The sequence below is a fragment of the Salvelinus alpinus genome, chromosome 35 (assembly GCF_045679555.1).
Source record: "Salvelinus alpinus chromosome 35, SLU_Salpinus.1, whole genome shotgun sequence".
In the NCBI taxonomy this organism is placed as follows: domain Eukaryota; kingdom Metazoa; phylum Chordata; class Actinopteri; order Salmoniformes; family Salmonidae; genus Salvelinus; species Salvelinus alpinus.
Window position 1 is genome coordinate 8,227,864 of NC_092120.1, and position 23,895 is coordinate 8,251,758.

The 23,895-nt window shown below is 46.0% G+C and overlaps 2 protein-coding genes across 7 annotated transcripts; both read left to right on the forward strand.

The window, feature by feature from the left end:
* The first annotated feature begins 22 nt into the window (after positions 1-22).
* LOC139564568 (zinc finger protein 384-like) lies at positions 23-12,492 on the forward strand. Of its 5 annotated transcripts, none has more exons than XM_071384188.1 (11): positions 23-177; positions 946-1,010; positions 1,124-1,322; positions 1,429-1,548; positions 1,655-1,821; positions 2,010-2,104; positions 3,000-3,224; positions 3,667-3,834; positions 10,647-10,725; positions 10,862-11,020; positions 11,184-12,492. In XM_071384188.1, the coding sequence occupies exons 2-11, from the start codon at positions 951-953 to the stop codon at positions 11,565-11,567; spliced, it is 1,656 nt and encodes a 551-aa protein (XP_071240289.1). In that variant the 5' UTR covers positions 23-177; positions 946-950; the 3' UTR covers positions 11,568-12,492. The 5 variants fall into 5 exon arrangements, with proteins under 5 accessions (XP_071240289.1, XP_071240290.1, XP_071240293.1 ...); XM_071384189.1 differs by having other exon boundaries at positions 2,028-2,104; XM_071384192.1 differs by lacking the exon at positions 3,000-3,224.
* Positions 12,493-12,941: 449 nt separating this feature from the next.
* LOC139564566 (guanine nucleotide-binding protein-like 1) lies at positions 12,942-23,026 on the forward strand. Of its 2 annotated transcripts, none has more exons than XM_071384186.1 (12): positions 12,942-13,149; positions 14,075-14,228; positions 14,570-14,706; positions 14,993-15,144; positions 15,621-15,692; positions 15,988-16,180; positions 16,327-16,431; positions 19,265-19,444; positions 19,642-19,820; positions 20,189-20,390; positions 20,612-20,752; positions 21,040-23,026. In XM_071384186.1, exons 1-12 carry the CDS (start codon positions 13,077-13,079, stop codon positions 21,297-21,299), a joined length of 1,848 nt encoding a protein of 615 aa, XP_071240287.1. In that variant the 5' UTR covers positions 12,942-13,076; the 3' UTR covers positions 21,300-23,026. The 2 variants fall into 2 exon arrangements, with proteins under 2 accessions (XP_071240287.1, XP_071240288.1); XM_071384187.1 differs by lacking the exon at positions 12,942-13,149 and adding an exon at positions 13,647-13,770.
* Positions 23,027-23,895: the final 869 nt, after the last annotated feature.

The window sequence follows — 23,895 nt, forward strand, 5'->3', positions numbered from 1 at the left end:
TCACAGAGTTTAACTCGACCTTCTTCGAAGGAAGTGCAGCGCAGACAAGCGACTCCATAAGGAAGAAAAAATGAGAAAAACTCGTTGAATTTGTAAAATCTGAAAGATTTGAACAGAGTTTCTGAACTGTACCGGGCTACGGGAATTCCGTGAAGGGAGAAAGCGCTGTCAGCGCGGGTAAATGCTGTTATTTGTCTTCATAATCATAGTAACGTTACTTCACTTTCAATTTGAGCGACTTGCACCCGACGAGTCTCTTCTCTGTCTGGACAGCCGGAAGTCTGTGGGATATAGTTTTTTTTCTCTCTCTCACCTTCAGTTTTTTGTGCTTTACGGTTTCTATTTTCACAGGCGTCGAAGAACGCGAGAGTCAGAACATTCCTCTCGTGATTTTATTAGTGTCTACCTAACTGTAAACGTCTAGCAAGGAATTGAAATGCACTTTCAGCTCAGAAAAATGCTAACAAGTAGCAACCTAGACATCGTATGTGTTCGAATTATTGCTTAGCTACATTGTATCACCACCCATCACCAAATGAATTACTTTGAAGTGGAAAACCCATGTAATGGCGAGCTAGCACGGTCCTCCCTATACCACCACATTCCACAATGAGTCTTTACCGTAGGCAGCTGAATTAATTACCTAGCTAGCCTTTAACAAGTCATATCATTGTGTAACCCGGGGACATAATTATTGTAATATGTGTCCAAATATTTCAGCTATCTAACCAAATAAAGTACCAACATAGTTGCCATTTATTGTTTCATTAGCTAGCTAGGTACCTACCGTATGTGAAGTGACATTTTAAATGACTTCAGTTTATTGTCGCCTGTCTCCAAAGGTGTCAGTCGGATGTGCAACAATGTAACTAATTTTATTTCAATTGATGAGTGATTAGCTGTTTGGCCTAGTGGTGATATTGCGGTGTTACTCTTTCATTGCAGAAATTATGGAGGATTCCCATTTTAACTCGCAGTACTTCTGGTCCCCTGTGCCTGTACAAGGACAGGTAAGTTTAGTGAAAAATGTTAGTTTAAAATTTTAAAGTATATTGCAAGTGACACCTTTTGGATTGTAGCAATTACTCTTTTTGGAATTTTGTAACAAGGATTTCTCTGTCAGATTGAGAACGCCATGTTCCTGAAGCAACTGAAGGACCAGGAGAAGAACACTTTGTTCCCCTCCTCTCATTACCAGACAACTGTGCTCACTGTCCCCAAGCAGGAGGGAGGGGGGCAGGGCCAAGGGGGTCACCTACACCCCCCTCACACCCAGAACATCACTGTGGTGCCCGTACCTTCCACTGGTATCATGACAGCAGGTGTGTGTGTGTGTCAACTGTTAGTGTAGTATTTATCACACTTTTGCATTGTCTTTTTCCATCAATGTCAGTTTTGAATCTTATTTAAATGTTCCTCTCTCTGCAGCGGGTCTGGTCATCACTACCCCTCAAGGCACACAGCTGGTCTCTCCTGCCTCCTCCTCTCAGTCCTTCGTCTCTGGACATCCCACCACCACCATGATCGTCTCTACACTGCACACTCCAGGTAACACACACTCACACACACACGATTGTCTCCACCCTACTTTATCCTAACACTGAAAAATACACACTCACATACTGTCAAGCTCTGACACACATTTTTCACTTAGACAAGAAACAGGAAGGTGGAACCCCCCAGGTGATTGTCATGCCGACACCTTTGAAGCGGGGCAGGAAGAAGAAGTCGACACTAGGGAGGGGGGGGCCTGTCGGTGGCCACACCCTCTCTGCCGGAAATGAGGCGTTGATTCTGGCTCACTTGGCATCGGGAGGGCAGGTGAGACAGTTACCATAGTAACTCCATAGTAACCAAAATAAAACCTATTCCCTCTAAAACAATTCCAGACTAAGCTCAGGCTATTGGTTTTCAGACTAAGCAACAAAAAAAGCAAATGTAGACTTTTACAACAGTGTGCCTTTTTAATATGATGGACATGATTCTAATGTTTGTGTGACATTTGATAGGTGGTTATGTCTTCGCAGCATTATACAACTGACCCGTACGACCTCGCCAACGAAGACGAGAACCACAGCGGGAAAGACTGCAACAAGACCTACAGGTACGGACCTACCGCATCACAGAAGGGCCAAAAAGCACCTGCTGTTCTGTGCATCCCCATAGGAATGTGAAGCTGTGGAATGCTTGCACACCCGTATGTCTGTATGTTGTAGATGATAGAGTCAGGACAGAGAGGTTAGACACGGGCTGTGGATGAACACTAGGTGCTGCTGGGCACGGGCATTTCTCTCTTTCTCTCTCACACACACACAAACCACAGAACGACTCCACTGCATGGCAGCACACACACCTGCTTAAGTATTTCACTATGTGTATGTACCTGCTCTCTGGAACACACTGTGTGTTTACTCTGCAGCATGGACACATTCTCTGCCTCCCTCATGCATCCGCCCCACACACACACGCGCATCCCTGCACACATTGCACACGCACTCCTTCGCCTACTTATGTCCTCCTTTTTTTCTCTTTTTCTCTCCTTCATAAATGTTTCCCTACTTTTCAAGCTATCTCTGTTTGTCTTTCTATTTCTTGCTTCAGCAGAATCTGCTCTTTTTCCTGCTGTTTTCACTGATTTCACCCTCTTTCTCTCTCCCCCCTCCCTCCCTCCGTCTGTCTGCTTTTCCACATCCCTCATTCATTTCATCTGCTCCCTTGTTTTTTGCTTTCTATCCTGTCTTTTTTCTCTTGCTCTCTCCCTTTTGTTTTCCCCACTTGCTGTCTCATGCTTCTCCCTTCTTCCACTCTTCCTCCCCCTTGCCCATCTCTCATGTCCCTGTCTCTTTGTCCTTGCTTTTTGTATTTTCATCTCTCTGTTTCTCACCTGCTCATGCCCTCATTTCCCTCATGTCTTCCCATTCTACCTCCATGTCTTCCCATTCTCCCGCTCGTCCTCCAACTCCCTCCCTCCCTCCCTGGTCTGTCTCTCTGTCCCGTAGGTGCCGGATGTGTGCAGTGACCTTCTTCAGTAAGTCAGACATGCAGATCCACTCCAAGTCTCACACAGAGGCCAAGCCCCACAAGTGTCCCCACTGCTCCAAGTCATTCGCCAACTCCAGCTACCTGTCCCAGCACATCCGCATCCACAGCGGGGCCAAGCCCTACACCTGCTCCTACTGCCAGAAGTCCTTTAGACAGCTCAGTCACTTACAGCAGCACACACGGTACTGCTCACAGCAGCTCCACCTGACCTGCTCTACCCTACAGGCTTTACCTAGCCTGCCCCCTCCCCTCTATTGGCTGCTAGCACTGTGTGTGTGTATTTGTGTGGATGTCTGTGAAACGGAAGACGCAGGCCGTGTGTGCGTGCGCACGATTGTGTGTAGTCTCTACTTCGAGTCCCTCTGTCTCTTGTCTGTCTGTTTGGTATCCTTACCTCTTCACTGCTGCTTCTCTATTGCGTGTGCACATACACACACACACACACACGATCAGTTTGAAAATAATTTGAGTCAGAGTGGAATACTGTTACGTTTTAGAGAAATGTAATTTTTAGAAGTCAGGCACTGAGTAATAGAGGGAGTTTAAGTGTGATTTTCCTATCAATCAAGGTTTAAAGAAAAGCAACACTGTTCTCCCCTCCTCCCTCTATCTTCTTGCTTCCAGAAACCACACAGAGTCCAAGCCCCACAAGTGTCCCCACTGCACTAAGTCCTTTGCCAACTCCAGCTATCTGGCCCAGCACATCCGCATCCACACAGGGGTGAAACCCTACACCTGCTCTTTCTGTCAGAAGTCCTTCAGACAGCTCAGTCATCTACAGCAGCACAACAGGTGAGGGTGATGTACTACTTATCTGCCCCTTTCTCTGTGGGGGCCTTTCAATAGTATTTTCTCTATGGGGGCATCGCAATATACTTTTTTCTCTGTGGGGAACTCTCAATAGACTTTTTCTCTGTGGGGAACTCTCAATAGACTTTTTCTCTGTGGGGAACTCTCAATAGACTTTTTCTCTGTGGGGAACTCTCAATAGACTTTTTCTCTGTGGGGAACTCTCAATAGACTTTTTCTCTGTGGGGAACTCTCAATAGACTTTTTCTCTGTGGGGAACTCTCAATAGACTTTTTCTCTGTGGGGAACTCTCAATAGACTTTTTCTCTGTGGGGAACTCTCAATAGACTTTTTCTCTGTGGGGAACTCTCAATAGACTTTTTCTCTGTGGGGAACTCTCAATAGACTTTTTCTCTGTGGGGAACTCTCAATAGACTTTTTCTCTGTGGGGAACTCTCAATAGACTTTTTTTTCTGTGGGGGGGCCTCAATATACTTTTTTTTCTGTGGGGGGGCCTCAATATACTTTTTTTTCTGTGGGGGGGCCTCAATAGACTTTCCTGTGGGGGGGGCCTCTCAATAGATATTTTTCTCTGTGGGGGGCAACCTCTCAATAGATATTTTTCTCTGTGGGGGGCGGCCTCTCAATAGTCTTGTCTCTGTGTGGGGTGGGGACATCTCTATAGTCTTGTCTCTGTGTGGGGTGGGGACATCTCTATAGTCTTGTCTCTGTGTAGGGTGGGGACATCTCTATAGTCTTGTCTCTGTGTAGGGTGGGGACATCTCTATAGTCTTGTCTCTGTGTAGGGTGGGGACATCTCAATAGTCTTGTCTCTGTGTGGGGTGGGGACATCTCTATAGTCTTGTCTCTGTGTGGGGTGGGGACATCTCTATAGTCTTGTCTCTGTGTGGGGTGGGGACATCTCTATAGTCTTGTCTCTGTGTAGGGTGGGGACATCTCTATAGTCTTGTCTCTGTGTAGGGTGGGGACATCTCTATAGTCTTGTCTCTGTGTAGGGTGGGGACATCTCAATAGTCTTGTCTCTGTGTGGGGTGGGGACATCTCTATAGTCTTGTCTCTGTGTGGGGTGGGGACATCTCTATAGTCTTGTCTCTGTGTAGGGTGGGGACATCTCAATAGTCTTGTCTCTGTGTGGTGTGGGGACATCTCTATAGTCTTGTCTCTGTGTAGGGTGGGGACATCTCTATAGTCTTGTCTCTGTGTGGGGTGGGGACATCTCTATAGTCTTGTCTCTGTGTAGGGTGGGGACATCTCTATAGTCTTGTCTCTGTGTGGGGTGGGGACATCTCTATAGTCTTGTCTCTGTGTAGGGTGGGGACATCTCAATAGTCTTGTCTCTGTGTAGGGTGGGGACATCTCAATAGTCTTGTCTCTGTGTGGGGGGCGGCATCTCTATAGTCTTGTCTCTGTGTGGGGTGGGGACATCTCTATAGTCTTGTCTCTGTGTGGGGTGGGGACATCTCTATAGTCTTGTCTCTGTGTAGGGTGGGGACATCTCTATAGTTTTTTTTCTCTCTGGGGACAGCTCAATAGTCTTGTCTCTGTGTAGGGTGGGGACATCTCTATAGTCTTGTCTCTGTGTAGGGTGGGGACATCTCTATAGTCTTGTCTCTGTGTGGGGTGGGGACATCTCAATAGTCTTGTCTCTGTGTGGGGTGGGGACATCTCAATAGTCTTGTCTCTGTGTGGGGTGGGGACATCTCAATAGTCTTGTCTCTGTGTGTGGTGGGGACATCTCAATTGTCTTGTCTCTGTGTGGGGTGGGAACATCTCTATCGTCTTGTCTCTGTGTAGGGTGGGGACATCTCAATAGTCTTGTCTCTGTGTGGGGTGGGGACATCTCAATAGTCTTGTCTCTGTGTAGGGTGGGGACATCTCTATAGTCTTGTCTCTGTGTAGGGTGGGGACATCTCTATAGTCTTGTCTCTGTGTAGGGTGGGGACATCTCAATAGTCTTGTCTCTGTGTAGGGTGGGGACATCTCAATAGTCTTGTCTCTGTGTAGGGTGGGGACATCTCTATAGTCTTGTCTCTGTGTAGGGTGGGGACATCTCTATAGTCTTGTCTCTGTGTGGGGTGGGGACATCTCTATAGTCTTGTCTCTGTGTAGGGTGGGGACATCTCAATAGTCTTGTCTCTGTGTAGGGTGGGGACATCTCAATAGTCTTGTCTCTGTGTGGGGGGGGGACATCTCAATAGTCTTGTCTCTGTGTGGGGGGGGGACGACGACATCTCAATAGTCTTGTCTCTGTGTAGGGTGGGGACATCTCAATAGTCTTGTCTCTGTGTAGGGTGGGGACATCTCAATAGTCTTGTCTCTGTGTGGGGTGGGGACATCTCTATAGTCTTGTCTCTGTGTAGGGTGGGGACATCTCTATAGTCTTGTCTCTGTGTAGGGTGGGGACATCTCTATAGTCTTGTCTCTGTGTAGGGTGGGGACATCTCTATAGTCTTGTCTCTGTGTGGGGTGGGGACATCTCTATAGTCTTGTCTCTGTGTAGGATGGGGACATCTCAATAGTCATGTCTCTGTGTAGGGTGGGGACATCTCTATAGTTTTTTTTCTCTCTGGGGACAGCTCAATAGTCTTGTCTCTGTGTGGGGTGGGGACATCTCTATCGTCTTGTCTCTGTGTAGGGTGGGGACATCTCTATAGTCTTGTCTCTGTGTAGGGTGGGGACATCTCTATAGTCTTGTCTCTGTGTAGGGTGGGGACATCTCAATAGTCTTGTCTCTGTGTGGGGTGGGGACATCTCTATAGTCTTGTCTCTGTGTGGGGGGCGGCATCTCTATAGTCGTGTCTCTGTGTAGGGTGGGGACATCTCTATAGTCTTGTCTCTGTGTAGGGTGGGGACATCTCTATAGTCTTGTCTCTGTGTAGGGTGGGGACATCTCTATAGTCTTGTCTCTGTGTGGGGTGGGGACATCTCTATAGTCTTGTCTCTGTGTGGGGTGGGGACATCTCTATAGTCTTGTCTCTGTGTAGGGTGGGGACATCTCTATAGTTTTTTTTCTCTCTGGGGACAGCTCAATAGTCTTGTCTCTGTGTAGGGTGGGGACATCTCTATAGTCTTGTCTCTGTGTAGGGTGGGGACATCTCTATAGTCTTGTCTCTGTGTGGGGTGGGGACATCTCAATAGTCTTGTCTCTGTGTGGGGTGGGGACATCTCAATAGTCTTGTCTCTGTGTAGGGTGGGGACATCTCTATAGTCTTGTCTCTGTGTAGGGTGGGGACATCTCAATAGTCTTGTCTCTGTGTGGGGTGGGGACATCTCAATAGTCTTGTCTCTGTGTGGGGTGGGGACATCTCTATAGTCTTGTCTCTGTGTGGGGTGGGGACATCTCTATAGTCTTGTCTCTGTGTGGGGTGGGGACATCTCAATAGTCTTGTCTCTGTGTGGGGGGGGGGACATCTCAATAGTCTTGTCTCTGTGTGGGGGGGGGGACATCTCAATAGTCTTGTCTTTGTGTGGGGGGGGGGACATCTCAATAGTCTTGTCTCTGTGTGGGGGGGGGACATCTCAATAGTCTTGTCTCTGTGTGGGGGGGGGACATCTCTATAGTCTTGTCTCTGTGTGGGGGGGGACATCTCAATAGTCTTGTCTCTGTGTAGGGTGGGGACATCTCTATAGTCTTGTCTCTGTGTAGGGTGGGGACATCTCTATAGTCTTGTCTCTGTGTAGGGTGGGGACATCTCTATAGTCTTGTCTCTGTGTAGGGTGGGGACATCTCTATAGTCTTGTCTCTGTGTAGGGTGGGGACATCTCTATAGTCTTGTCTCTGTGTGGGGTGGGGACATCTCTATAGTCTTGTCTCTGTGTAGGATGGGGACATCTCAATAGTCATGTCTCTGTGTAGGGTGGGGACATCTCTATAGTTTTTTTTCTCTCTGGGGATAGCTCAATAGTCTTGTCTCTGTGTGGGGTGGGGACATCTCTATCGTCTTGTCTCTGTGTAGGGTGGGGACATCTCTATAGTCTTGTCTCTGTGTAGGGTGGGGACATCTCTATAGTCTTGTCTCTGTGTAGGGTGGGGACATCTCAATAGTCTTGTCTCTGTGTGGGGTGGGGACATCTCTATAGTCTTGTCTCTGTGTAGGGTGGGGACATCTCAATAGTCTTGTCTCTGTGTAGGGTGGGGACATCTCTATAGTCTTGTCTCTGTGTAGGGTGGGGACATCTCAATAGTCTTGTCTCTGTGTGGGGTGGGGACATCTCTATAGTCTTGTCTCTGTGTAGGGTGGGGACATCTCAATAGTCTTGTCTCTGTGTGGTGTGGGGACATCTCTATCGTCTTGTCTCTGTGTGGTGTGGGGACATCTCTATCGTCTTGTCTCTGTGTAGGGTGGGGACATCTCAATAGTCTTGTCTCTGTGTAGGGTGGGGACATCTCTATAGTCTTGTCTCTGTGTGGGGTGGGGACATCTCAATAGTCTTGTCTCTGTGTAGGGTGGGGACATCTCTATAGTCTTGTCTCTGTGTAGGGTGGGGACATCTCTATAGTCTTGTCTCTGTGTAGGGTGGGGACATCTCTATAGTCTTGTCTCTGTGTAGGGTGGGGACATCTCTATAGTCTTGTCTCTGTGTGGGGTGGGGACATCTCTATAGTCTTGTCTCTGTGTAGGGTGGGGACATCTCAATAGTCTTGTCTCTGTGTGGTGTGGGGACATCTCTATAGTCTTGTCTCTGTGTAGGGTGGGGACATCTCTATAGTCTTGTCTCTGTGTGGGGTGGGGACATCTCTATAGTCTTGTCTCTGTGTGGGGTGGGGACATCTCTATAGTCTTGTCTCTGTGTAGGGTGGGGACATCTCTATAGTCTTGTCTCTGTGTAGGGTGGGGACATCTCTATAGTCTTGTCTCTGTGTGGGGTGGGGACATCTCTATAGTCTTGTCTCTGTGTAGGGTGGGGACATCTCAATAGTCTTGTCTCTGTGTAGGGTGGGGACATCTCTATAGTCTTGTCTCTGTGTAGGGTGGGGACATCTCTATAGTCTTGTCTCTGTGTAGGGTGGGGACATCTCTATAGTCTTGTCTCTGTGTGGGGTGGGGACATCTCTATAGTCGTGTCTCTGTGTAGGGTGGGGACATCTCTATAGTCTTGTCTCTGTGTAGGGTGGGGACATCTCTATAGTCTTGTCTCTGTGTAGGGTGGGGACATCTCTATAGTCTTGTCTCTGTGTAGGGTGGGGACATCTCTATAGTCTTGTCTCTGTGTGGGGTGGGGACATCTCTATAGTCTTGTCTCTGTGTAGGGTGGGGACATCTCTATAGTCTTGTCTCTGTGGGGGGGCATCTCTATAGTCTTGTCTCTGTGTGGTGTGGGGACATCTCTATAGTCTTGTCTCTGTGTAGGGTGGGGACATCTCAATAGTCTTGTCTCTGTGTGGGGTGGGGACATCTCTATAGTCTTGTCTCTGTGTAGGGTGGGGACATCTCTATAGTCTTGTCTCTGTGGGGGGGCATCTCTATAGTCTTGTCTCTGTGTGGTGTGGGGACATCTCTATAGTCTTGTCTCTGTGTAGGGTGGGGACATCTCAATAGTCTTGTCTCTGTGTGGTGTGGGGACATCTCTATAGTCTTGTCTCTGTGTAGGGTGGGGACATCTCTATAGTCTTGTCTCTGTGTGGGGTGGGGACATCTCTATAGTCTTGTCTCTGTGTAGGGTGGGGACATCTCTATAGTCTTGTCTCTGTGTAGGGTGGGGACATCTCTATAGTCTTGTCTCTGTGTGGGGTGGGGACATCTCTATAGTCTTGTCTCTGTGTGGGGTGGGGACATCTCTATAGTCTTGTCTCTGTGTGGGGTGGGGACATCTCTATAGTCTTGTCTCTGTGTGGGGTGGGGACATCTCTATAGTCTTGTCTCTGTGTAGGGTGGGGACATCTCTATAGTCTTGTCTCTGTGTAGGGTGGGGACATCTCTATAGTCTTGTCTCTGTGTAGGGTGGGGACATCTCTATAGTCTTGTCTCTGTGTCTCTGTGTGGGGTGGGGACATCTCTATAGTCTTGTCTCTGTGTGGGGTGGGGACATCTCTATAGTCTTGTCTCTGTGTGGGGTGGGGACATCTCTATAGTCTTGTCTCTGTGTAGGGTGGGGACATCTCTATAGTCTTGTCTCTGTGTAGGGTGGGGACATCTCTATAGTCTTGTCTCTGTGTAGGGTGGGGACATCTCTATAGTCTTGTCTCTGTGTAGGGTGGGGACATCTCTATAGTCTTGTCTCTGTGTAGGGTGGGGACATCTCAATAGTCTTGTCTCTGTGTGGTGTGGGGACATCTCTATAGTCTTGTCTCTGTGTAGGGTGGGGACATCTCTATAGTCTTGTCTCTGTGTAGGGTGGGGACATCTCTATAGTCTTGTCTCTGTGTGGGGTGGGGACATCTCTATAGTCTTGTCTCTGTGTGGTGTGGGGACATCTCTATAGTCTTGTCGCTGTGTAGGGTGGGGACATCTCAATAGTCTTGTCTCTGTGTAGGGTGGGGACATCTCTATAGTCTTGTCTCTGTGTAGGGTGGGGACATCTCTATAGTCTTGTCTCTGTGTGGGGTGGGGACATCTCAATAGTCTTGTCTCTGTGTAGGGTGGGGACATCTCTATAGTCTTGTCTCTGTGTAGGGTGGGGACATCTCTATAGTCTTGTCTCTGTGGGGGGGCATCTCTATCGTTTTTTTCTCTCTGGGGACATCTCAATAGTCTACAGTGGTTTCATCTCCCTCATCTGTAATGGTGTGGATCACAGGGTAGCTGAAAGGAGAATATGGTGGGCCCATTTACATTTCTCCCATTCTTCTGTAGGATCCACACAGGAGACAGGCCTTATAAGTGTGTTCATCCAGGCTGTGAGAAATCCTTCACACAACTCTCCAACCTACAGGTGACTACTGTCCATTTTCTTTGGTTTTTGGTTTTTATTCCAAGTGGTGAAAGCTCAGTAACACTGACCCTTAGTAGTTACATTCTTACAAATACCCATTTGAAGATGAGTCCTGAACGGTCCTGTTCTGTTCCAGTCCCACAGACGGCAGCACAACAAGGACAAACCCTTCAAGTGCACCAATTGTAACCGTGGTTACACGGACGCGGCCAGTCTGGAAGTCCACATGTCCACTCACACGGTCAAACACGCCAAGCTCTACTCCTGTGGCCTCTGCAACCGCACATACACCTCTGTAAGAGAAACACCACTGTTAAGGCACCCAGCATGTAGTAGTCACAGACCTTTAACTTTCAACAGACATTTTCACAGGCTTCAGACAGTGTGCATGTCTGGCATAGTGTGTGTTGGTGCACACTTGTCAACTCTCGCTCTAACCCTCTGTATTCTATTCTCAGGAGACGTACCTGGTGAAACACATGCAGAAACACAACTCAGACCCACTCACTGCAGCGGCGGTCACTGCTGCACAGCACTCTCAGCAGAACCAAAGCCATACCCAGAACCAGGGAAGTTCTCATGGCCAAGGCCGAGGAGAGGGCACCAATAGTGGGGCAGGCCGAGCCGGAGGACAAGGTGGAGATCATGGACAAGGACAAAACCAGGGTAGCTACTCTCAGGCAGAGACGGCATCCTGCCCCTTTGACCTGCACCAGTATAAGACAGTCGCTGCAGGGGACATCCAGTTCAAAACAGTCAGTGTGGCGGACCTAGCGACCCACAAGGACCTCTGTCTCACCGTGGCTACCTCCACCATTCAGGTGGAGCACCTAAACTCATAGGGGTGGGAGGGAAGAGTGGTAGAGACTGAGAGAAACTGGAGGAGGCCTATGGACAGACTGGATAAAAGCAATACAGAGGGGATATAGGAAGATGTGCCTGAAAGGTGGGTAATGGAAGAGGAAGTTCAGAGATGTTTGAACAGAGATGGACTTTTTGTACTCGTTTCTCACTTTTATTTCATTTTACCAATGTTGAGTTTGTGTGTTTTTGTACTCTTTTATAATGAATGGCTAGTGTATACTGTTGGTAAAGGAGTGTTTCTCTGTCCATCACTGCAATGGTGTGGAAGAGAGACAAAAAATGACTGAAAGAGAACAATGAGTGAAGAGATGTTTTCTCTTTTTTTTGATCCTTCTACTCCATACAAACACAACTTTGATTGTGGTCACGTCCGTGAAGTGTATAACTGAAACTAACAGAGAATTGTTAAGGTACATTTTTCTACTTTCCCACAGATACTATCAGGTTTGGATTACATCATCATTGTCATGATGGTTACTGTAATCTACCTTGTAAAATGTGCTCACAAATCCTTTTCACTGAGAAGAAAAAGGGAAGTAGGATCTGCAAAAGTATATATTGATATACATACCAGTGTGTGTGTGTGTATTAAAAATAAATGTATAATCTATACTATATAACACTTTGATATTTAGCCTCAGTCCAGAAGCCAATCATAGAGCCATGTTTACCTCACATGACCCTGTAAGAACTGGGAAGTGAATGTGATCAGCTGGTACTTGTTCTATGTAATCCTTGTCATATTTATTTTTTGTGTCCTAAGAATATCATTGTTATCCAAATATATTCTGACTATACTTCCACTACTGTTATACTAAAGTGTATGAGCCTTTACAAACAGACTGATCCCTATGAAAATAGTGTTTTCCCTTTTCAAACAATAAAAACCTCACTGAAATCCAACAATTTGCTTTCCTGTAACGCATTGTGCACTTGCAGTAATGATAAAGATTATGTTTGAAGGGTGAGATGCTGCTGTTTAATTTATTGTAACCACAGAGGTATTAGTTTGAATGTCACATTTGAATATGACAGCTGTAGACGTAAATTTGTCCTGTTGATTGCCTGTCTGTCTAAACGCTTGGTTCATTGATCTCCTGTAGTGTGATGTGTCACGCAAATAACACGTGTGTCGTGAACAACATTAGCGTAATCGGAGTATTAGAGTAATCGGAGGTTTACTATACCATTCTTTAAATGTTTTTTTTCTTATCAATATTAACTTGCAATGTCTTGTCAGACAAGGATTCAAAAGCATAACATTTACATTGTTTAAAAAATAAGTAAATATAGACTGTATAATAACATGTATTACCATTCAATGGTTTTTCAACTTATTCAAAAAAAATTCTGCAGTGCCGGATGGCGTCGGGTGGGTGAAAAGTGTAGGAGTCGAGAAACTTCATGATAGTAAATAACGACGTTACTGTATTTCTGTCTTAGCTACCAGAAACCCACACTACGAAACTGTCATTTTTCATTCAAACATGCCTCGGAAAAAGCCATTCAGCACCAAACAGAAGAAGAAACAGATGCAAGTGAAACGGGAAAGAAAGAGAGGTAACGTGAGCTGCAATGCCAGAAAGTGTGCGTGCCGAAAATGCTAACGTTAGCTAGCTTTTAATTTACTAACTTGTAACGTTACGTGGAGAGTTGAGTAACTTGGCTAGTTAGCTGTGTGCTTTCAGGAACAACAGCACTATGTCATGTTGCCCGATATATTTGTACGAATTAGCTACAATTAAAGAATAGGGACGTCATTATTTTTTGCCATAACATGCATATCTTATATATTTGGGTCTTTCTAGCAAACGTTAGCTACCTTGCTTGCTTGCTAGCTAGTACCTTGCTTGCTAGCTAAGGAGGTGACGTTACAGAGCTAGCAATGTGTGTGACCTTATCGCTCAATTGTATTGCTGGCGTCAATCATTGTCATTGATGGGGCTGAAGTGGAAAAGTATTGATGCACCGAAATCAGCATCACTGTACTACACTGGTATTGTTTTCACTTTGTGTAAGCTCTACTGCGCAGACTCGGTATCAAATTATGTAATAGGAAAGCTAAGCTATCCCAAATTGAGGGTATAACAAAAGGTGTTGGAGATAACATACCTACACTCTACAGCTAGTAATGAAAATATATTTATTATGAAAACATCCACTGTCGATTTATTACATAAGGTTAGTATTGAGACGATTACTAAATGTATAGATAGCTATGTGTTATGCAATGTAGATAGCATATATGTAAAAGTATGTGCACTCGATTCAAAAGTAGAACGTTGTGGAATGTGGTCTTTGTTTGGTACCAAGTGCTGACACAGAGGCTAGTTTTCATTCTGTCCTCTGTATGTTTGTGTCCCAAATAGCGCCCTATCCCCTATATATAGTGCACAACAAAAAGTTGTGCCCTATATAGGGAAAATGGTGCCATTTGGGAAGGGTTCAATGTAACTCTCTGATTATGATGACCTCTCCTCCTCAGGTGAGCCAGGCTCAGGGCCCAGCAGCCGTAATGCCAGTGTGGAGCGGGGGATGGACAGGGAGAGGCAGTCGGACACCTCAGATAGCGAAACCACAGATGTCAGGAGGATAAACCAGCAGCCCGGCATCAGGGAGGGCAGATACGATCCCAATAGGTGAGTTACCAATACATTATTGCTGGGCTTGAACAAAAGGGTTAATGGAAAAGATTAATTAGAGCAATGTCTATGTCTGTAGATATTATGAGTAAGAGGACGAAAGAGACTAAATAATTAAATGAGAACATGTTACTGTAGGAATCCGGAACCATGAGCAAACAACTTTGACAGAGGTCAATGGTAAATTACAAAAACTGCTGTTGTCAGAACAAACACCCACGTCACACACACCTGATATTCATGACTCTGCACACAGATGCTTTTGTGTCCTTCACACACTCACCCTGCCCAATTTCCCCCTTCTACACACAGCTATTCTCATCTCTCTGTCCATTCAGGTTCCGTCTGCACTTTGAGAAGGAGAGCAGAGAGGAGGTGGAGAGGAGGAAGAAGCTTGCCAGAGAGAAGGTTCTGGACCAGATGTTAGACAAAGACCTGGAGGTTGACATCAACGACATCTACCCCACTGAGAAAGGTCAGAGCTCCTTGACCCTGAGCCTCACAACAACCTCTTAATGCTGTTAAATAAAGGTTCTGTCTCAAATGGCACCCTATTCCTTATTTAGTACACTCATTTTGACCTAAGTCAACATTGTGCTCTGGTCGAAGAAGTACACTATAGGGTGTGATTTGGTACGTAACCTGTACCCTGAGCCTCTCAATGCTGTTAAATAAAGAACCACTCTAGTGGGAGTTTTGACATGGTCTTTTCACTTTGTGTCAATGCTTGACGTATCTGTGCCACTGACCTCCAATCTCAGGTCTTGAGTTTCCGCGCCGACCTCCGTGGAACTATGGGATGAATCGTGAGGAGCTGCTGAGGAAAGAAGAGAAGTCATACCGGGAATATCTGAACGACCTGCACTCCAGAAACCCACCTGGATCCCTCAGCCACTTTGAGCACAACCTGGAGGTGAGGAAACGATATATTCAGAACCATTTATAAATGCTCTTCAGGGAGCTGGTAGCCTTGAGGTTAGTGACCGGCTAGTTACGGGGGGGAGGCGTATTGTGTCAGCAGAAAGGTCCATTTTGATGGATAAATAAAGAGCTATTAATTCTACAATATTCTATAAACTTGAATGAATCGTTTAAAAACCACCTCTTTCTCTGACACTGAGCAAAACCTAGGGTAGGTAAGACCTATATATTCTTCATATAACTTTAGACTTTGTACTCCCACTCTTCATCTCTCCCCCTCTTCATCTCTCCCCCTCTTCATCTCTCCCCCTCTTCATCTCTCCCCCTCTTCATCTCTCCCCCTCTTCATCTCTCCCCCTCTTCATCTCTCCCCCTCTTCATCTCTCCCCCTCTTCATCTCTCACCCTCTTCATCTCTCACCCTCTTCATCTCTCACCCTCTTCATCTCTCCCCCTCTCTTTCTCTCAGACGTGGAGACAGTTGTGGAGAGTGTTGGAGATGTCCGATGTGATCCTGCTCATCGTGGACATCAGGCACCCGGTGGGTCATTTCTTTTAAACTCCTCCTACTGTCATTATCTGCTACTAGTCATGTACCATAGTATCAATATTAACTTACTACTGTCACCATGATAATGTAATTAATAGTCACTATTATGGTGTCATTATGCGTTGAACCATATGGTGAATTGAATACATAGAGTATCCACCAGGTGGAGCCACAGACAGGGTAAGTTATTCATGGTCAGTACCAGTCTATACGTCGTTTGTCAGACAGAGCATGCATGTCTTAATGAATGTGTTCTGAGAGTTCCTGGTGTGTCTCTCCCATGCAGGTGCTGCAGTTTCCCCCAGCGCTGTACCACTACATCACTGGGGAGCTGCAGAAGCAGGTGGTGATGGTGCTGAACAAAGCTGACCTGTGTCCCCCTCCCCTGGTGCTGGCCTGGACACACTACCTCCATACACAGTTCCCCCACCTCCACTGTGTCTGCTTCACATCACACCCCGGCCAGCCATACAGCACAGGTGGGTGGGAGTGAGGGTGGTTGTGCTGGAGCGAAAGTGCCACACAAGACGAGGGACAATAATGAGAGCTGTTTGGTGATGTTGAACTGTGTACTGGATCACCAGATGAACCTTTTCACTGTCTGTATCTGTCTCTGTGTCTCTAGTGCTTCAGAAGAAGAGGATGAGAAAAAAGGGTACATGTGGGTGGGGACATGCTGGAGGCCCCACCCACATCCTGAAGGCGTGTCAGGAAATCACAGCAGGAAAAGGTGAAAGGGACACACCCACCTGGGTGGCTTAGTACCTATTTCACACATGTATTGCTAACTGTTACGGATACAAGTGTTCTGTGTGTATCCTGTGTGTATTTCTTTTCTCTCCTTCTCCCCTACTCACAGGTGACCATCATCATTCCCCAATCAGTCATCAATCAGTCGCTAATCAGAAGACACCTGCTCCTTTTCCCTTACCCAATCACAGTCCCTTTCCCTTGGTTTAAAACCCCTGTCAGTTGTTTTCTCCCCAGCTCAATCTCTTTTGTAAATGCCTTCTGTCTGTAGATCGCTTGTGTGTTTTGCAGCTACATGTCACTTGGTCCCCATCTGTGAGTATTGTTTTTGGTTATGGTGTTTGAGTGTTTGTTTGATGGTGGGAAAAGGGGGTAACCAGCAAGTCGCCCTTGGGCATACACTACCCGTAGGTAAACTTTGTTATATAAACACTAGTTAGAACTGGGCGGACCACCCCCTGTATTTTTGGTTAGTTAGTTAGCTGTTTGTGAAGTAGGCTAGTCTAGCTTAGGGGTGTTTTTGGATTATTCTTTCATTCCTTGGGTCCCGCTCAGCCCCTTTTCCTGCTCCCCCCCATTACCGTGTGTTTTTAAATAAACCTTGAGTGTTTGACGGTAGTAATTTAGTTGTCTGTGGTTATTTTTGTTCACACTGTTACGTTGTCACTATAATAATTTGCATGAGTTGTGTTACGGGTCCCATTAGCATCCCCCCTAGATTGTCGGGCCAAAGGGATTCGTAACATAAGTGGGCGCTCATCCGGGATCTGTCTTTATTGACACCCATACCGCTTATGCAAATTGTTGTAGTGGTATAGTTCAGTGTTGAGCGCTGTGCTGAAGTAGCATTAGTGTTTGCTATTTTTTTTGGCTCTTGTGTAGTAGTTCAAGATGGCTACTTTTGATTTGAAGTCCTTTTTGGATAACCCTTCGTGGGAGGTTTTTGATAGATGTCGTAGGGTAGATTTAATGACCTTGGCTGACCATTATTCGGTTTCGATTCCGCCGGGTTTAGTTAAAGCGGAGGTTAAACAACTAGTGTTGAATGTTTTGTTGGAAGAACAGGTGCTTGTATTACCGCTGCCTGAGCCTACTACCCCTGTAGGGGATGTTGCTGCTCCTCTAAGCCCGGTGGTGTCTGAGGGCGAGGCTAAAGCTCCAGCCACATTGCCCCGTTTTGATCCACTCTCCCCACTTTCAACCGGTGATGCCAGGAGGGATGTCCGTTCCATACAGTTCCAACTTGAGGCAGAACGAGAACAGCGGCAGTTCCAGAGTTGGAGATGTGTAAAATTGAGGCAGAAAAAGAGGAAAGGCGAGAGACTCTCCAGTTGGAGATGTGTAAAATTGAGGCAGATTTAAAAATGCGCCAGATGGAACTGGAGGCAGAGACAGCGAGGCTAGCCTTCAGGCCTGCAGCGACTGTTAGTGAGGAGTCCTCACCAGCTGTAGCTTCCAACACTTTTGACATTAGTAGGCAGATTGCCTTAGTACCTGTGTTCAGAGAGTCAGAGGTTGACTCCTATTTTTGTGTATTTGAACGTATAGCCGTAGCCTTGAAATGGCCTGAAGAGGTATGGTGCCTATTACTTCAGTGTAAATTAACTGGTAAAGCTCAAGAGGTTTTGTCAGCGCTACCTCTTGAGGACAGTTTAAATTATGAAGTGGTTAAAGCTACTGTTCTTCGCGCCTATGAGCTTGTGCCTGAGGCATACCGACAGAGATTTAGGTCTCATAAAAAGTCTTCTAGTAAGACTTATGTGGAATTTGCTAGAGAGAAGGGAAATCTGTTTGATAAATGGCATGCTGCTTGCAAGGTAACTGATTTTAACTCTCTCCGGGAGTTAATCTTGTTGGAAGAGTTTAAAAATTGCTTACCTGAACGCATTGTAGTGTACCTAAACGAACAGAAAGTATCCTCCCTGTCAGAAGCGTCTGTGTTGGCAGACGAGTTTGTGTTGAGGCACAAGAGTGTGTTTTCGGCTCATACTGAGAGTAGAGTTACATGTCAGTTGTTTTCTCCCCAGCTCAATCTCTTTTGTAAATGCCTTCTGTCTGTAGATCGCTTGTGTGTTTTGCAGCTACATGTCACTTGGTCCCCATCTGTGAGTATTGTTTTTGGTTATGGTGTTTGAGTGTTTGTTTGATGGTGGGAAAAGGGGGTAACCAGACAAGTCGCCCTTGGGCATACACTACCCGTAGGTAAACTTTGTTATATAAACACTAGTTAGAACTGGGCGGACCACCCCCTGTATTTTTGGTTAGTTAGTTAGCTGTTTGTGAAGTAGGCTAGTCTAGCTTAGGGGTGTTTTTGGATTATTCTTTCATTCCTTGGGTCCCGCTCAGCCCCTTTTCCTGCTCCCCCCATTACCGTGTGTTTTTAAATAAACCTTGAGTGTTTGACGGTAGTAATTTAGTTGTCTGTGGTTATTTTTGTTCACACTGTTACGTTGTCACTATAATAATTTGCATGAGTTGTGTTACGGGTCCCATTAGCATCCCCCCTAGATTGTCGGGCCAAAGGGATTCGTAACACTAACCATGCAAGTCTGTAATGACTTAATGCTTTGGCCAGGTACTTTCCATAGCATAGCTAATTACTGTTGAATGAAGGATTGATGTCTTCGTACAAAGATCTGTGGGTGCAGGGTTGTAAGGGTATATCATAGAAGAACCAACACTGAATGGAAGTAGTCTTAAAATAGGCTGAAGACAAGTGAGGTTGCTTCCCGATTATCCTCTTTTTTCCAGAAGTGTGCAGAATGATTGGCTGTAGGGAGTGTTCACCATTGTTACCCCCCACCCCCTTGTAGTGGACCTGTCCAGCTGGGAGAAGAAGATCCAGAGAGATGCGGTTGCTATGGGACCAGAGGGAGAGCAGTCAGAGGGGGCGGACTCTGTGCTAGTGGAGCACCAGAGTGATGTTGCCATGGAGATGAGCAGCCCCTCCCAGGAGCTGTATAAAGATGGCGTACTCACGCTGGGCTGTATAGGTGAGCGGCCATGTTGGAAGCTTGCTTTCCTACCTCCCAATCACTAATTTGTTGTCACTGATTAGTAACTTGATAAATTAAGTTATGCTTGTGTACCTCAAAGCTTTGTTTCTCCACCAACTCCCTCTGGCATTCAGAAATGTCTACTACAAAGGGAATATGAATATACGTGTCTCTCTCTCTCCCTCCCTCCCTAGGCTTCCCTAACGTGGGGAAGTCATCAGTATTGAACAGTCTGGTAGGTAGGAAGGTGGTGAGTGTGTCTCGAACCCCCGGCCACACCAAATACTTCCAGACCTACTACCTCACACCCACTGTCAAACTGTGTGACTGCCCTGGACTGGTCTTCCCTTCACTAGTCAACAAACAACTACAGGTAACTGAGAGGAGGGAGTAGGTAGGGTGTGTATGTTTGTATGTGTACTATGTCCTCCCATTCCCTTAGAATCCCAGGTCGAATCACTTTTTGGTGACAGCCTGTGAAGGAAATGTCTTGGAGAATAGAAGAATAAATTATATTCCCTCTGGCCATTTGAAGGCTGTACCAATCCTAAGTCTCAACTACTGCGGAGAGCCTTTGTGTATAAAAGCAATCATTACCCGTCAACCCTTTTCAAACTTTTTCTCAACTTTTTTTCTTCCCCCTCTATCTTTTTTATCATGCTTTACTCTTTCTAAACACTTTTCTGTATCTACGCCTCTTCCTCCATCTCACCCTCCTCTTCTCTGCCCCTTTCTCCCTAGATCCTAGCTGGTATCTACCCAGTGTCTCAGCTGCAGGAGCCCTACAGTTCTGTGGGTTATCTGTGTGAGCGGACCCCCTTCCTGTCGGTGCTCAAGCTCCGGCACCCCAGCGTGGAGGGCCCACAGCATGCACCCAAGGGGGGGGAGAAGGAGAGGGAGCAGGGGCCCGAGCACAGCTGGACAGCCTGGGACGTGTGTGAGGGTAAGGACCACCTCCAGTCTGGCTCTAGAACCTCTGGTCTGGTTCTAAACTGTTGAAACACGCCCTCTTGTCTGGATGTCAGGGAGACATTTGGGAAATTCTCAGGAATAGTTGAAATTATAATACTATAACAATTTATCGATTTTTGTTTTCTCTCCCTACGTCTCTTTCTTGTTCTCTCTCTTCCCTCTTCTCTCTCTTTCTCCCTGTCTGTCTCACAGCCTGGGCAGAGAGGAGGGGTTATAAGACAGCGAAGGCAGCTCGTAACGACGTGTATCGGGCGGCTAACAGTCTGCTGCGGCTGGCCGTTGACGGCAGGCTGTGTCTGTGCCTCAGACCACCTGCATACAACGATCAGAGAGGTCAGTGCACAGGTCATACAATGATCAAAGAGGTCATAGACCGGTCATGACAAACAGTGAGGCATATCACTATATCATTACTGTACAGACAACCAGAGACTCATATTTAAAAGGGCAGACAGACACGCAGGGGAAGGGGATCTACTGCGCACAGCTGATGTTCATGTTGATCTGGCTTCCGTCCTTTAAACTGATGACTGGGGCTTTGTACAAAAAAACACGAAGAAAAGTGTTTATTTGATTGATTGATTGATTAATTATTCAACTAATGGATTTGTGATATACAGAGCAGTGGGAGTCCCACCCAGACCTGGCAGAGATCATCGCTCTACAGGGACGGAGGGAAGAGGAGGGGGCAGGAGAGAGGGATGAGGAGGAGGAGGGAGAGTCCAGCTCTGAGCCAGAGGAGGAGAGGGATAGGGACGCTGATGATGATGAGGATGATGAAGACGAAGGGTTTGGACACCCGGCAGTGAAGGAGAGGAAGGGGCCAACCAGCCTCACAGTCAACATGTTCGATGTCCTCCGGGAAAACGAGTGCGAGTGAGGGACAAGGGAAGAAATAATGAATTTAAAAAACAAAGTGCTTGATCTCTCCCTCTACACTCACTGCACCTTCATTCCATTTTCCTTTCCTTGACTTGCATTCCTTTAACATTCTGACTCAACTCTTCTTTCCTCTACTCTCTCTCTCCCCAACCCCTCTCTCTCCCAGAGGTTACTAAAAGCACTCTGATATTGTAAAAACATTTTCTTTCTCCATGCTGTGCCTCTGCTCTGCTTGTACACCCATGCAGCTGTACTTAGACTGCATTTAGACAAGCAGCCCAATTCTGATATTTTTTCTACTAATTGTTCTTTTGACTAATCACATCCTATCTTTATCACAGCTGATTGGTCAAAAGGCCAATTGGTGAAGGAAAGATCAGAATTGGGCTGCCTGTCTAAACTTGTAGGATTACTTTTGGTTTGGTTTTTATCATTTTCCTGCATGTAGGATTTTACTATTATTATTTCCCTTAAAGCTGGTAGGGGCATTGTGGTGTATTAATCATTGATTGGTTTTCAATCTGTTTTATTGATAAGTGGCCTCACAGTTGAGATGCCAAAGGTCAGATAAGGTCATTAGACCCTAGAAATGGAATGGCTTGAACTGTGACAGGGTTATGGATTCCACCTCATGTTGACGGTCACACAGTCTAAATGGGGATTAGACAGTGATAATGATGTCATCCACATGGGACTACTATTTGGCTGCCAGTGCAGATATATAACATCACTGTCTAATCCTGGTTGATTTCACTGTATACGACGGTATGATAGTACTTCGGTAGGGTGGTGATCCATTCCATGCTGCTTTCAGTGGTAATAATCATTGTTGAACCCATTTTATATGGTTCTACCCAATTCAGTGTTATATTTTAGTGTCTACTAGGGGCAGTGATCTTCAATCCTGGTGCAGGAGACTCACAGTATTGGACTGAAACAAAAGCCTACACACCTTGTGGGTCCCCAGGACCAGACTTGAAAACATCTGATTGGGTTTAAAGACCTGTTGTTGTGGACTATATATGTAGTGTTTGAACTACTACAGAAGAAAACAGAGCCACTCACGTGCAGCACTGTATCATGCAACGCTGACTGACTGACTCGAGAGAGAGTTTGGCCACCAAAAAGCACTCTGATGTTCTGAGATAGTATCACATGGTTCCATAGCAGCCAATATTGACCAATACAGTAACGGTCCTGTTAATGATCCTAAATTATGCCAGCTATGCAAACCAGCTGAGTAGCTAGAATTTAGAACGAGAGTCTAAATACTGGAAGAATGGAACGGCATTAATGTTGGTCAAACTTCCATCTATCTCTCTAGGGCTCTGTTCTAATGTTACAATCTATCAGGGCTGGATTATAGTGTGCTGTTGCCTACTGTTATACCTCATTGTTCCTGTTCTACTGTATTACATGTCACTCTGAGGGAACACTACAGCACAGTGCTGTGTTACCGTGTAACAACATGCACTGTTCTGGTCTATACCAATGGCACACTTAGAAATATACACACTAGGGCCATTCGTTTTTCCTATCTGTGTGACATCAGGAAAAACTCTGGGCCGTAGTGTGTCTAAGCAACAAGTAGGGACCCAGCAGTTTTTCCTACCCACGTGACCAGGAAAAACTCCTGTCCCTAATACACACCACTCTGGTTTCCGATATGGAGATAGATGTGTTAATGCTCTTTGTTTGAATGATTAAAACAGACTTGTGAGTGTTTGGATTGTGTATTTGCTGCATTCTTTATTTCATTCCTGGTATGCTCAAATGACAATGAACTGGACTGCTCTCTGCAATAAAGATAATCCATGGAACAAGGTCTGTCTGTCTTTATGACAGGCTCTTCACATAGGATTTACTTTAGTAATCTGGGATTGGTATATACATATTTGGACTTTTAAATCAATTATTAATATTCATTGATTCTTGATGAATATAATGTATAAATGCCTAATGAGATCATTTCAGCTGTTTTACCCCATCCCTCAACTGTTCATCAAAAAAGTGGTGGGATGCTTTGTTGTTTGAATCTCAGATTGCCCATTTAAGATACTGGCAAACAAAATAAGTACACTAGGATACTACCTTTTCAACAAGTCAGTTCGTCAAATGTCTGCCCTGCTAGAGCTGCCCCGGTCAACTGTAAGTGCTGTTATTATGAAGTGGAAACATCTAGGAGCAACAACGGCTCAGCAGCGAAGTGGTAGGCCACACAAGCTCACAGAACGGGACCGCGGAGTGCTGAAGTGTGTAGTGGGTAAAATTTGTCTGTCCTCGGTGGCAACACTCACTCCCGAGTTCCAAACTGCTACTGGGAGCAACATTAGCACAATAACTGTTCGTCGGAAGCTTCATGAAATAGGGTTCCATGGCGAGCAGCCGCACACAAGCCTAAGATTACCATGCGCAATGCCAAGCGTTGGCTGGAGTGGTGTAAAGCTTGCTCCCGTTGGACTCTGGAGCAGTGGAAACGTGTTCTCTGGAGTGATTAATCCCGGTTCACCATCTGGCAGTTTGACGAACAAATCTGGGTTTGGCAGATGCCAGGAGAATGCTACCTGCCCCAATGCATAGTGCCAACTAAAGTT

Coding starts and splice junctions, on each gene's coding strand:
- LOC139564568 (XM_071384188.1), top strand. CDS start 951: ATGGAGGATTCCCATTTTAACTCGCAGTACTTCTGGTCCCCTGTGCCT. Junction 1,011..1,123: donor CTGTGCCTGTACAAGGACAG/GTAAGTTTAGTG, acceptor TTTCTCTGTCAG/ATTGAGAACGCCATGTTCCT. Junction 1,822..2,009: donor ACTTGGCATCGGGAGGGCAG/GTGAGACAGTTA, acceptor GACATTTGATAG/GTGGTTATGTCTTCGCAGCA.
- LOC139564566 (XM_071384186.1), top strand. CDS start 13,077: ATGCCTCGGAAAAAGCCATTCAGCACCAAACAGAAGAAGAAACAGATG. Junction 13,150..14,074: donor GAAACGGGAAAGAAAGAGAG/GTAACGTGAGCT, acceptor TCTCCTCCTCAG/GTGAGCCAGGCTCAGGGCCC. Junction 16,432..19,264: donor GGAAATCACAGCAGGAAAAG/GTGAAAGGGACA, acceptor ACCCCCTTGTAG/TGGACCTGTCCAGCTGGGAG.